This window comes from Aspergillus pseudotamarii (genome assembly GCF_009193445.1).
Source record: "Aspergillus pseudotamarii strain CBS 117625 unplaced genomic scaffold BDV38scaffold_31, whole genome shotgun sequence".
NCBI lineage: Eukaryota > Fungi > Ascomycota > Eurotiomycetes > Eurotiales > Aspergillaceae > Aspergillus > Aspergillus pseudotamarii.
In genome coordinates, this window is record NW_022475045.1 from 44,125 (window position 1) to 57,470 (window position 13,346).

Here is a 13,346-nt window from a genome sequence, read left to right on the forward strand (position 1 = left end):
TATACAAGATTACATACCCTGAAATAATTGTTAGGAAGTATCAATTACCGGCAACAAGAGGTCGCCCGTGAGAAAACTTTTAAATACACTTTCCTCCAATAACGTATCAGATCTAAATGCAACAGTGCTCCAAGAGAATGCGCCGACATATCACAATATTCCAAACACACAAATCATTTTCTCTATCTGTACATATACTCATTCGCGGGAGTTTAATCTTCATGCTCCTAGCATGATAGTGTCCTTCTCATGCTCAGGTACGTCATCTGTAGCACTGTCAATAACATCCCGAGTGCCAGAGATGCCCAAGCCTCCAAGGCCTACACCCCCGTCCATTTCTCCCAGAACCCATTCCACAAGGTAGCTTTCGTCTGTAAGCTCTTCGACTCGACGGTAATGCCTTTCTGTATATGCGGACAAGGCTTGCAGAATATCCTTCATACCGGCTGCAGTGCGATTGTCACTGTTTCGATTTGCCATACTTGCTGTCGCGAGCTCGATGAATGTTGAGGCGGGATATGACCTGAATAATGCAAAAAGGATGCGTTGCGCAACACGGGAAGTGCGAGCATTCGTGTTCCAATCACGTAACCGAAGAAGAAGAGTACGAAGGTTATTGGAGTCGAGAGTCTGCAGAACCTCATCAATCGAAGGGTTGCCCGTTAGGCTGTTAGCACGCTCGCTCCTTTCGGCATCGGTCAAGGACGGGTCGTCAGCAGCATCTACTGCAGCTGTGAACAGAGAGAGCAGCCTTCCGGGATGGTTGAGTTGGAGGGCTAGTGTGATGGCTTCACGGTACGCTCCAGCCCTTATGTAATTTTCCAATTTCTGGTCCTGTTCAATACGGACAGCATTCGCATTAACGGTGGCGATGTAAGTCGCGGATGTAGTATCAGTCCAGAATGTGACGGTGGAGTCCGCAGAGCCAGAGGCAATGGCGTATTGGGATGAGATACTTTGTGTGCTGGAAGAGAGAGTATCAGCACGGGAACCGGAGGGTGTCGGGCTCGCTAGTGCCCAGACTCTGTCTGTGTGGTTATCGAGAGTGGCCTCGACTTCTCCTGTGTATGGGGACCAAATTTTGACTAGACCATCTGCTGCTGCAGACGCCACGAGAGGACGCGCCTGTGTGGCATTGCTTTGTGCGGGCGCCCCTTCATCATCATCATCTTCATCACCGTCATCTTTCTTGGTTGACAAATCTGAGGGAGGAAGCCAAAGCACCTTGAGCACGCTGTTCGTGTGGCCCTCAAATGTAAGGAGACAGCTATAGTCCGATAAACTCCATAATTTGACAGTTTTATCGCCAGATCCAGTAACTATGAGACCCCTGTTTGTACTGCTCTGTGCGCTGGAGCTAATGACGGGGGTGCCGTGCGGAGAGAATCGCGCCGACCAGACACCTCTCTTGTGTCCGCGGAGGATACCAACAACAGATCCTTCTTCGACGGACCAGATCTTAACAGTACGATCTTGGGAGGCAGATGCAAATAGAGTCGATGTCGGATTGACATCCAAAGCATTAATGTCTTTGTCGTGAGCTTTGCGGGTGAAGACCGCCTTCGGGGTATGCGGTTTTGAAGAGCTGAGCGGAGCCAGCTTGCCTGTATCCCATCGTTTAATAGTGCGATCTTGAGAACCAGTGAGTAAGAATTGTGGAGGATGGTTCAGAGGGTCATTTCGCGCAGGTGTGTTTGCCGGTGGTGGGACGCGAGGGAAACTGATGGCACCCAGAGACTCGGCGTGACCTGTCATAGCAGCAAAGCAGATATAGGTGGACGTCTTGGGATCAAGACGCCATAGACGAGCTGTGTTATCTTTCGCGCCCGTCGCCAGCCAATGGCCAGACCAGTCCACATCAATGCATATGATGATGTCGTCGTGGCCTTCAAGATGAGCGATATCTGCGCCAAAATAATCCTCGTCTTTATCAGACGGCCTGTCTACGGATCGTCCCACCGAAACCAGTCGAATACTCTCAGTGTTGGTAGCCAGTGCCAGCATTGATCGATCTGGGCCGACATATGCAAGGTCAATAATGTCGTCGTCGTTACCTGATATACGCCTTATGACTTGCAGGGGATCAAGCGAAGATCCAGGCTTGAAATCCGACAAAGATTCAAGTGAATGAAGTCTCAAGGTTTGATCAGCATGCACTGTCATTGCGAATGGCATCCCGGGAGTGTACTGGATTGCCACGATGGCCTCAAACTCGGCAGCAGCTTCTTGCTCTTGGGTTACCTCTCCTCCCCGGTTACAATCCCAGACACGCAGCACTCCATTTTCCCCTCCTACTAGAGCGAGGCCACTGTCAGCAACAAAGGCAGCCGCTTCCACGCTCTCAAGGACAGGAATGATTCTGCGAGTTTTAAAGGTGCGGACATCCCATACGATGACTGTCTTGTCTCGGCCAGCTGAGAGCAATGCATTCTCTGCAGGCGAGTACGATAAACTCCGTACAACCGAGACATGAGAATCAAGCGATGCTATAGATTTCCGCTTGTTCAAATCCCAGACCCGTACTTTGCCCTCCTCACTGCCCGAGGCAAGTCGAAATCCTCCAACCGACGCGACAGGGGCGACATCTTCCATGTCTTCATCATCAGAATCATCCGACTTGCTCTTAGATTTCCTTTTCTTCGAAGCGGACTTGTTTTCGCTATCCAGAAATGGCACCTGGAAGAAGCACAAAGCAGATATGACACCAGCATGTCCATGGAAAGTGTGCGTAACATAACCACCTCGAATGTCCCAGACCTTAATTGAGCCGTCAGAAGCACCGGTTGCCAGAAGTGTGCCAGTCTGATCGATAGCGGTTGTGACAACGGGTGCAGTATGGGATTTGAGGCTTCTAACAAGCTTCGCGTCGAGGGCCCGTGAAGAATCTTCGAAGGGAGACAACGAGTAAATGCGCATAGACATTGACCGCGAGCAAACGACCACATGTGAGGCAGATGGCGTGACTATATATGGTTAGATATGCTCCACCTGAATGTATTGAAATGTAACAGGAAGAGCGCTAGAATGGAGAATGGGCAACTCACTAGCCAAGCTGGTGATAATCTCTCCATCCTATAGTTCTTGTTAGAAACTTGCGACAATACCGCACATGAACATATAGGGGCAAGACCCACGCCTTCCAAGCTTGCGAGCTGATCGCCAGTCTCAAGATCTACAATGAGAGCATCCTCGCCCACACAAGTTACAAGCAAACGTCCACTGGCATCTAGCGCAGTACTTCCTCCGGTGTATATGGGACGCAAAGTCCGAGACGCCTCGAAGGTCGTCTTAACGACAGCTTTAGACATTTTCGCGCGCGGATCTCTGAAATAGTGTCGCCGTTCGATTTATCGCGACATCATATATCCAAGATAAACCGTATAGTATAGGTGGGTTGAATCGCTTCAATGTAGTCGAAAGTACTGTCACTCCGAAACTTTTGTTCTTTTTTTGAGGCGTTTGTCTTGTTTGTCTCAACAAAGGCCGATCACAGCGGGGCCGTGCTTTAGGCGCCACAGGCGCCACAGGCGCCCACGTGAATAACATGAATATCCATCCGATAACATCATCTTGAATATCAATATCTTATTCTCCGTTCCTTCCAGAAAATGATCTAGAAAGGTATATAAAAAGTCTGCTTATTATTATACGTCATGGGGCGACAGGCGTACTTAAACAGATTGGCTTTGGTAGGCTCCCAGTTCTCTATCCGTTGCTATCCTCTTGGCTTGTGTTAGCTCTATATAACTTCATCAAAAACGCTTCTGTTCATTGCTTCTATCAAATACCGGTCCTCAGACCTCTGCGCGTGACATTTACAAAATTATGTACTGTTAGGGTGTCAAACATAAAGCACTGTCTGCTTGTATCATCGCCATACCTCTCTATAGTGCCACATGATCATACCATATTCTGCTATCTTATTGTGTGTTTATAATTTTTAAGCTCCTGATGGTTGACCGTTAATGTCCAGGGCCGTTCTCCATATGAAGCTCCTGAACACCCTGTAGATCCAACGGCGGACCTGGGCAACCCAACCCAACAGAGGGTATCTCCTAGGTATGCGGATGGGTATGCTCAACACTATGATGAGAGGGGACATCCCATCAATCCTGAGTCCAAGTCATTCGGGAGAGAGCTCCGGAGAGCTAAGAATGACATCCTCTCAACGATGGGTATCGTTGTTAGTGAGGACGGCAATGCGAGTGGCCTCAGTGAGCAGGAGAAAATCGATATGATAGCTGCCGAGAATGATTATGGACTGGTTATGGCTACTCTAGATCAAATTTCGGTATTCTTAGGCTCGTGGTGGACATCATCACTTACAGGCCGGATACAGGTAAGTTTAATCTGGTGAGATGTGAGATTTACATTATCCAGAGAGTTGATCCATGTCTTCTTCTGCAGACATTCAGAAGTTACACTCATATTCCCCTGATGGGTATTATAGCCCATGAACGTGCTTCATATGGCATATTGGGGTTTTACTTTGCGGGGATTCCAGCATGGGCTCTTTCGACGTGCTTATCAATTTGCCGACACCATCCTCTGGAGCGCTTAATTTCCTCATTGCAAGACAGATTTCCTGGCAATGACGTACTTTCGAAACTTGTGCGATCATCTTTCACAATTCTGCATTCTGCGTAAGTGGGTTCCAGAGGCTTCGGATGGTGTCTAAAAGAAACTAATAGTTGTATAGGTCTCGGGGGACATTGCTTGTCCTAGCTATACAATCTTATGTGTATTCACTCTTACAATCGCTTCACCTCGTTCACCCGTATAGCTTCCCAGGAATCCGGTTTCTGGCGCCTTTTGGAGAACTTACTACTGTGTTATTTCCACCATTACCTACAGCCTTCACTTTGCAGTGCCTGGGCGATTTCTGTTTGAGCTTCCTGAAAGCCCCTCCACTTCTCGTCTACCTTTACGTATATCTTCGCCCAGTCATAGAAATAAGGCTTTACCGGTTAATTCGCCGACGACTACCAAAGCCAACCCTTGCAGATGAACTGTCCATCAAAGTGGCCTTCGAGAATGACCTCATCGATTGGATGGCCCCGACCCTTGGGCGTAGATCAGAAGAAGAGAACCGTCGCAACAACCTTTCTTTACTTGAAGATCTCATGTGCGAATTAAAGTTTCTTCAGGGTTGGGTGCTATCGTGGTTTGGCTTTAAGATGCAGCGAACCTCAGCAGCTCCCGAGCAAGCTGCGGAGTCCCGCCGCAGGCGAGAGTGGCTTGAATCTCTCCCTATGAGCGTTGAACAACTGCAAAACGAACGACAAAACCGAACTCGCCGCTTACAACAAGCAGTACCTCCAGCTCCAGAGGAGGTGGTTCAGGCTCATGAGGCCGCACGCTCTGGTCAACCCAGTACACCTGTTACTGCCCCATTACCCGATTCCGGATTTGACTTCAGCGGTGACCGTGTGCTATCGAATGAAGAAGATCCGATTCATCAGTCGCCAGCACAGATGAGTACTGGGGGTCTTTCAGAGATGGTTCCACTAGGTCGTACAAGTAATATTACTCCCGCTACCGATGGTTCACCTCCCGGAAATAACGAGGCGCATGGTGAAAACGATGCTCACGAAGACCAGCGGAACTCGCGCTCGAACACCCTTTTCTCTCGACAATCATCACCCGAAACGTCTTCACCATCTTCTCCTCACGTTCGTGCTTCTCTAATTCATCAGAACTCTGATATCATCACTATGCAGCTGGAACTCTTGGGCAACCGTAATGCCCATAATCAGGGCCAGTTGCGTCCTCGGCCTGGTAATGACATTGACTTTCCGACATCTAATGGCGAGACAGGTCATCGTCGCTCTATAACGGAGCTCCTGGACACAATTCTGACCCATCAAAATCAAAGCCTCTCAACGATTGTCCATTCGGATGCCGTGGACAGTGATGGTCTCTCAAACATGACGCCAGGTGCATCTCCTGAAAATGGGGAAGATGTGCTAGGACTAGTGTCTCAAGATCAGCAACACGCGGGAGAAACAGGTGATTTTACCGCTGAATCTCCTGTTGAAGGACCCTCGTCAAGCCTTGCCAACATCTTGCCAGAAAGTGTGGAAGAGCCACCCAGGCAGGAAGACACTCGTAATCATCCTTCCGAAGCGGAGCCAACTGGGGAGAATGATTTCGATTCAGGGATATACCCCCGTATCTCCGATCAAGATGCGCGCGAAGGTCCTTCGGAGCACACAGATGCTTCGACTGCCCACCGGATAACAATTCTATCGTCTCATCCTGTTGATTCTCTTGCCTCTCACCTCGCATCTATGATTACAACCGTACTTTTCATTCCTCTCGAATCTCTTTACCTTCGCTCTCTTGCTTCATCCTATCTGTCATCTACTGCATCCTCCGCTGCTAATGTCCGCGCCTTAGGCGCTTGGGGTGGTGGCGGCTCTCGGTCTGATACGCTTGCATACATGGGTAAATTGGCTCTTATGGTGGGAATGCACGCTGCTGTAAACGCTGCTGTGTGGGGAGTGATTTCAGGCACAGCAATTAGGATCGGTAGAAGATTCTGCGGATGGGGGACACTATGAGTAATTTGTTGAAATTCCCATTATAGATACCCACCTCTTCGTATTAGTTCGGTCAGTTGAATCATGTAAAATTATAACAGAACGTAATACTGAAGTCTATGATTGCAAAGCTGAAAGGCCCTACCGGATTTTATTTTTACATTACTTCATTCCATATATTGTGGAAAAGACAAATTATCCAAAGATACCTTTTTCTTTCTTACCATCGCCATTACCTTAATTATACAAATGGTACTATGACACCGAGCTGGGAACGAACTAGCATACATACATATCACATATTAAGAACTGACACTAGTACCTAGTACCGACTCTGTTGGCGTTGGAATATATTTGAAGTGGATTATGCTGTCTTAGCATTTATTTTGTTGAGTTCTTCCCCTTCCGATTGTTCATACCCGGGACCTTTCGCCGTTCCCAGACCATAAGATATCCTTCCCGGGTGAATAGGGTTTCAGTTTCCGCCTTCTTGACGAACAGATCTTGGATCTCAAGCCACTCCGGCCCTTGTTGTTCACCAGCGCGTTCGCTATGTTGTCGATTATTCTCTGCAGACATAGCCTTGTCGTGAAGCTGGACCATCCAGGACACCTTCTCGCTGCCCGCACCAGCGCCAGTCGATGATGCCCCAGATGCTGCATTAACACCCTTATCTGCGGCTGCCTCGTCGGTGGCACCAGGAACAGCTACAGTCGGGTCCAGTATAATGTTGGCGACGAGGTCGTAGAGAATGGGTTCGCCCGGAGGCCAAATGTCCGGGTTCGGTTCTACGTAGGGCGACATGTCCAGAGAGCGGGGTGACGGGAAGGTGACAATTGTCGGGTTACGTTCAGATACAAATCTGTTTTTGCTGAATCGCTTGATATGGAATAATAGGTAAGGTGGAAGAGGATGAAGGAGACGGTGGCGGACTCGATGAGCCAGCTTCTCTGAAGCAGTGATGCCGTTGTATTTGTTTAGGAGTGTTGTCAGAGGAACATGGGGAATGATGGATTCCCGATTGGCGGATTGGAAGAGAGGAGTAGGAGGCAAATCTAGCGTGAGGATAAGAAATGGGGTGGTTTGGCTTTTAATGTCGCCCGATTCCGTAAAAACTAGGCGAGCGTTTTGGGTATCTGAGTGAGCGGTGATTGCTTGGCTTTCAATCCTCAAGTGACCTTGGAAAGCGGCCTGGACCACACTGGTGGGTGTCTTGGATGGCTTCTTAGACCCTCCAAGAGAAAGATGCAAGTTGTTTAGGAACCAAGACAGAAACTCTACCGGGTCAGACTGCTGGGTCAGTGTAAAGCGCTTTGATGAACGAAGAGCAATCTCCTGTAGCAACTCGTGCGGTGACACGTGGGATCGAAAGGCCTTTGGATTCCATAGTTTTCGCACCAGCGTGCTGAAACGTAGAGCTAATTGGGGCGTGCCGGGTGTTGGGAACTCATGTAGCAGAAAGTAGTTGCGAATTGGGAAAACGTGCGCCAAAAGTTGCACAACTACGTTCAGGTAGTCGTTGGCTTTGATGTTGTTCATACCAACAAAACCTATGTAATGGGTTTAGTAACACTCTAACGGGAAGTATTTCATGGTTATAAGCATACCTGGTCTATAACGATTTCCAGCGAGATCGAACGCATCGTGGACCTCTTTGTCCAGCTTGGAGACCTCTTCCTTGCTATAGTGCGGGTCCACCACGTACTTGATGTCATCCAAACTCTTATTCTTCACTTCATAGCCCTCCGGAAGGACATACACCTTCTTAGTTCCCATATTGATGAAAACATGGTGGCCAACTTCAAGCGCATGAAAGTAGGCATGTGACTTCGGGCCCCTGCCTTGAAAGTATTTGCCGCAGACGAGACACGCATATACATTGATATTCGAAAGGGTAACCGAGCACAGTTTTTCGAAGTCAAAGTCGAGGATTTCGCGATTAATCGTATCAAGATAAAGATCGCTGTAGCCCTCCATAGGTGCACTCTGGCGTTTGGGAGCCGCAATCACAGGCCTGTCGTCGTCGGCGTCATCGAAATCGGACTCAGCACTAATATCTACCGCCGCTTCTTCCAGTTCTTCTCGCTCCTGGTCTGCAGCAGCTAGAATATCATTCCCTTTACGCTCGTCCTCCTCTCTCTCTTGGCCGCCCGCCCGTCGTAATGGAAGGGCTCCATGGCGCGGATCACCTTCCTCGAAATCGTCCTCCACACGCGCCTTTTTAATGGCGGGAGAGCCTGCGGCAGTATCTCCCTCCAGCGACAACTCAGCTTGTCTCTTGGACATCATGGCTCTGTGTAAAGGTGAATTAGAGAACGAAGATTCTGGCTCCGCGGGACTGAAAGCTGCGAAGGCGCGATGAGGCCGCGGAGTGCAAACATAGCAAACATCTGGTACATACAGCGTCATACATGATACAGTGAGCAAACCTGTGTGGAGCATTGTGACTACGACCGAAGAAGCAAACGTCCAAAGGGTCATTTCTCTTAGTCTCTACCTATAGTAAATTGTGGGCGAGACTAAATTTTGGTCAAAGTCATGAAAAATACCCTGCCATGCAACCGATCGTCTGAAAACCAAGTCCCATAAACCGAAAACAAAAGACACAAATGGTATGATATACAACACCGCATTAAGCACTCTTGACGATCTTGTCATTATCAAATTCTACTTCTCTCACGCCATCTTTGGTCACGACCTTTACCAAAACCTGGAGAAAGCCAGTTAGCCAATATTGTACCACTTATATAGGAATCTCCTCTTGCAACGTACCCCCTTGTAGTCAATCGGCAATCTACGCTTTAGCTCGTCTGTGCACATCTCTAGAAGCTTTAAGCCTTCTTCGAGGGAAATATCAGGATGGTGGTGTTTATCGAGTGTTGAGAGACAATAGTATCTGAAGCATCTCAGTTCCGTGCTCCTCCACAGCGGCCGATCTGGCAGTAAAGAGCTGGTCTTCAAAACTTACTGGGCATAACCATGAGCAGCATATGGCACTGGTGCCAAAGAAGCCAGATAGTCTATCCAGTACAGGTGAGGCTTCTGGGTAATTCCATCGACACCAGCGAGCAACAGATTGACCGTGTATGGACTCCGAGATCGCAGACTGCGCGCCAGTTCTCCCCGGACAAAGTTGGCAACGGCATTCGGTCCGAGTTCGGTATCATTCCGCATCGTATATAGTTGAATGTTCGCTTGAATATACTCCGCAAATTGTACTGTATTGGGAATAAGTTAGCTGCGCCATGCTTACACCCCTCCATCTCCACATCTGTAATCTCACGAACCGGTATCTCCTGCCTCTCCAGAGAAAGCCATCAGACTGTGTTTGTTGAGCTGTCGTGTCTTATCATCTTCGGCTTTAAGAATAGTTGGACCCCTCATGGCGGCTTTGGACGCTGCCACCAGGACAAAGTCCTTGCCGGTGATACCCAGTAGAACCTCCCTAGAAGCTTCAATCAGCGGAGGGAATTCTCATCAATATACGGAGATTCGCATACATTTTCAAGCTTCAAGCGTATGTCGAGCAGATATAGAGGTAAGGAAAAGTGCAAGAAGGGAGGAAGATGGAAGGAAAGTAAGAGATTCAAGATGATGAATCAATCAAGCATTACACGCCGCGCGGAGCTTGATTGCCTGGAGCTGTGCTTGCGAGCCTGAGGCGGAGAGCTGCCCGGCTGAGTAAGCAATTAGGCGTTACGTTGTTGCGCTTTCCACCTGCACGGGCCACCGGCAGAAAAAAAGTGAAAGTAAGTTGCGCATCAAAAAGAGTTCCGAACAGCCCTGTCGCTTCCACCCGTCCCAATCGATTGTGCATAGCGCCAGAGGTCTTGTTGCGCGGAACTCCAGCTAGTTATACCAGGCTATGTCGTCCTTTTTCACACTACCCGCTTCCCAGCGGAAGCGCAAGAGGGAAGACCGTGCCGGAGCCCCCGCGTCGAAGAAACGAGGTGTTGATGCAGATGGAGATTTAGGCGCCAAGGGTAGCAGAAGGACTAAGGAACGGGAGCAATCAATCTCGGGCAGTGACCTGGATGAGGATGATGCTGAGAGCATTGTATCTGGAATTTCAGGAGAGGACAGTGATTCGGAATCCGACGAAGGAGAGACGGCCGCAGACCGGAGGTTAAAGCTTGCTGAGAGATATCTGGATAATGTTCGGGAAGAAGTAGACGAATATGGTTTCGACGCAGCAGAGATTGATCGAGATTTAATTGCTGAGAGGTTAAAGGAGGATGTGGTATGTGCCATCAGTTTTCGCTACCCGTGAGATCAGCCAACAGCTGATTTCTAGCGCAGGACGAGTTCAAAGGACGCACTTATCGACAGATAGCCTCAGACCTGTCTTTATCCGCAGCCTCGCACTCATTCTTCCGGGCAGATACCCAGTCGACGACTTCCATTGCCGTTCATGCACCCTATGTTTATACGGTGTCGAAAGATAAAACGTTAATCAAATGGGAGCTTGCTACCCCCAGTCACGCAACCACAGATCCTTCAGCAAATGGACAGAATAGCTCATCGAAACGCCCTGCAAGACCACAACGGAAGAAACCTAAGCAGGTGAGGTTTACGCGGGGCTTGCAAAAGATTGCGGAAAGTGATGAGGAGCATGGCCACATCAAGAATATCTTGTCTGTGGCCGTATCGCCCTCTGGAAAGTTTGTTGCCACTGGCGGAGAGGATCGGAAATTGATAATCTGGGATGCGGAGACATTGACCCCCTTGAAGACGTTTACACAGCACCGCGATTCAGTCAGTGGGCTTGCCTTTGCTCGTCATATCTCTACCATGAGCTCCGGCGAGCAACTATTCTCTGGTTCGTTCGATCGGACCATCAAAACATGGTCCTTGAGCACCGCAGGTCATGCATATGTCGAGACATTGTTCGGCCATCAAGACCATATTTCTTCTCTCGCTGCAATGGCAATCGATCAGTGTGTCAGTGTCGGAGCCCGCGATCGCACCGCCAGGTTGTGGAAGGTCGTAGACGAATCTCAACTGATCTTCCGTGGAGGATCTTCCAAGCATTCCTACCAAGAAAACAACATTGACTGTGTGGCACCTTTGCCCCCAAATCACTTTGTTACCGGCTCAGATTCTGGCGCGATCTCCCTTTGGTCCATCCACAAAAAGAAACCCCTTCACACAATAACCCTCGCCCACGGTCTAGACCCTCTACCTCCGCTCGATGAGCTATCTTCAGAAGTCGACCCCAAGATAGCCGCTTCAAATGCCCGTCACATGCGGCGCAACCCTCGCTGGATCACTGCGCTGGCAACGCTCCCAGGCACCGACATCGTGCTTAGCGGCAGCTGGGATGGATGGATTCGCGCATGGAAAATCTCGGAAGACAAGAAAACGATCATCCCACTGGGCCCCATTGGCGGAGCCTCATCGGAACCGGATACCCCATCTCAACAACTGAAACAGTCCCTAGCCTTCGACAATTCAGTCGACTCAGACCAGATGGCCGTCAACGGGTCTCGAGAGCAAAAATTGGAGGAGATTAAAGAAGAGGCCGAACCACTTGTCAAGGGCGTCATCAACGATATCGCAGTTTTTGAACGCCGTGCAGAGACCAGCAAGCCCGGTCAATCCAAGCCCAAATCCAAGTCCACCGAACCAGAGCCCCGAGGTCTCTGTATTGTCGCAGCAGTGGGCAAGGAACATCGCTTTGGCCGCTGGAAAGGCTTCGCGAACAATTACCACGAGGGATCTACACCCGATGGCCGTAATGGTGCTGTGGTATTCGAAGTCCCTTTCATAAACGGTAACCCTCAATCGAAGTGAGGCGTTATCATGAAACAGGATGAGGTTATTGTCACATGGCGTATGTATCCACTTTTTTTCTCTACATTGTATTCTATTCCCGGGACGGTGGTTTTTACATATCTCTTAGAGGAAGAAAAAAGTTCTCTGCATTGGAAGCTGTCCCTTTGGCTGAAGGGCGTTGGGCCTGATACGCGCGGATGATTGTATATAGGCGTACTGCAATAATTTTGAACAGGTTATGCTTCGAAAATTAAGCACCGTTAAAGGATCCAGTATATCACCGATAGTCGATCTTTAAAAGGAAAAATTGAAAATAAATAAATATATGATAAAATAAAGGAAATGAAAAGATAAAAATAATAATAATAATACTAATAATAATAATAATCCCGACACTTGCGTAAAGCGTGCCCTGAGATGCAAAGTGAACAATAAGATATTCGGAGATCCATAGTATAATATTTTGAGTAAGCTATCAGCCACAGTTAGCGTGAAGCTACTAAAGTAGGCCCTGAGAGGCATATTTGTCTTAATAGAAAATCACATCATGTTTGGTCCCATGATGTACTAGTAATAATGCCTAAAGCGCAGACTAGTAGTGATGTTGATACATACATGCTAAAGTTGGCACAGGAAAAGAAGCCCGCTAAGATAAGAAGGAAAAAAGACTGATTAACCAATGCACAAGGTAGCCAGAAAGGAATCACGCAGAAAGTAGCTGGGGTATAGAATGTGTGTGGTCTTTTGTTTTAAAAAAAAAAAATCTTCTTTGGAGCCAAATAGTGGATGGTTGAGCGAAAAGTCTTCTCCTTGCCAGTACCAGTCTCATATACCTTTTGGGACCTAATATTTCAAACCCTTCAAGTGTAATTATAACAGCTAGGCTTGGTCGGGCGTGATCGAGGATCCTGACCAGAGATATCCTTAATTTAATAAAGTCCAGTACACGGATGTCCAACTCTGCAACACACGCCCTGGTGTGGCCGCATTAATGCAGCCTGTTCCGTTCTCTGCCCTACTCCGAGTCTT

At 48.5% G+C, this 13,346-nt stretch overlaps 5 protein-coding genes across 5 annotated transcripts; 2 read left to right on the forward strand and 3 right to left on the reverse strand.

Annotated features, from left to right (window-relative positions):
• Positions 1-29: 29 nt before the first annotated feature.
• BDV38DRAFT_101835 (U3 snoRNA-associated protein UTP13) lies at positions 30-3,417 on the reverse strand. Its single transcript, XM_032050854.1, has 3 exons — positions 3,135-3,417; positions 3,045-3,072; positions 30-2,963 (listed from the first exon to the last, which is right to left on the reverse strand). Exons 1-3 carry the CDS (start codon positions 3,306-3,308, stop codon positions 220-222), a joined length of 2,946 nt encoding a protein of 981 aa, XP_031912884.1. The 5' UTR covers positions 3,309-3,417; the 3' UTR covers positions 30-219.
• A 163-nt stretch (positions 3,418-3,580) lies between these two features.
• BDV38DRAFT_248344 (uncharacterized protein) lies at positions 3,581-6,581 on the forward strand. Its single transcript, XM_032054721.1, has 4 exons — positions 3,581-3,689; positions 3,974-4,339; positions 4,408-4,643; positions 4,700-6,581. The coding sequence occupies exons 1-4, from the start codon at positions 3,654-3,656 to the stop codon at positions 6,561-6,563; spliced, it is 2,502 nt and encodes an 833-aa protein (XP_031912885.1). The 5' UTR covers positions 3,581-3,653; the 3' UTR covers positions 6,564-6,581.
• Positions 6,582-6,923: 342 nt separating this feature from the next.
• On the reverse strand, positions 6,924-8,828 carry BDV38DRAFT_283501 (ubiquitin carboxyl-terminal hydrolase family protein; the record flags this gene model as incomplete). The annotated part of the gene is made up of 2 exons (XM_032060049.1): positions 6,924-8,092; positions 8,150-8,828. The coding sequence occupies 2 exons, from the start codon at positions 8,826-8,828 to the stop codon at positions 6,924-6,926; spliced, it is 1,848 nt and encodes a 615-aa protein (XP_031912886.1).
• A 194-nt stretch (positions 8,829-9,022) lies between these two features.
• pre1 (proteasome core particle subunit beta 4) lies at positions 9,023-10,183 on the reverse strand. The gene is made up of 5 exons (XM_032054722.1): positions 10,043-10,183; positions 9,830-9,987; positions 9,511-9,760; positions 9,315-9,438; positions 9,023-9,252 (listed from the first exon to the last, which is right to left on the reverse strand). Coding segments are annotated over exons 1-5 (612 nt in total). The 5' UTR covers positions 10,045-10,183; the 3' UTR covers positions 9,023-9,174.
• On the forward strand, positions 10,179-12,598 carry BDV38DRAFT_248351 (ribosomal RNA-processing protein RRP9). Its single transcript, XM_032054723.1, has 2 exons — positions 10,179-10,782; positions 10,842-12,598. The coding sequence occupies exons 1-2, from the start codon at positions 10,408-10,410 to the stop codon at positions 12,333-12,335; spliced, it is 1,869 nt and encodes a 622-aa protein (XP_031912888.1). The 5' UTR covers positions 10,179-10,407; the 3' UTR covers positions 12,336-12,598.
• The last annotated feature ends 748 nt before the right edge of the window (positions 12,599-13,346 follow it).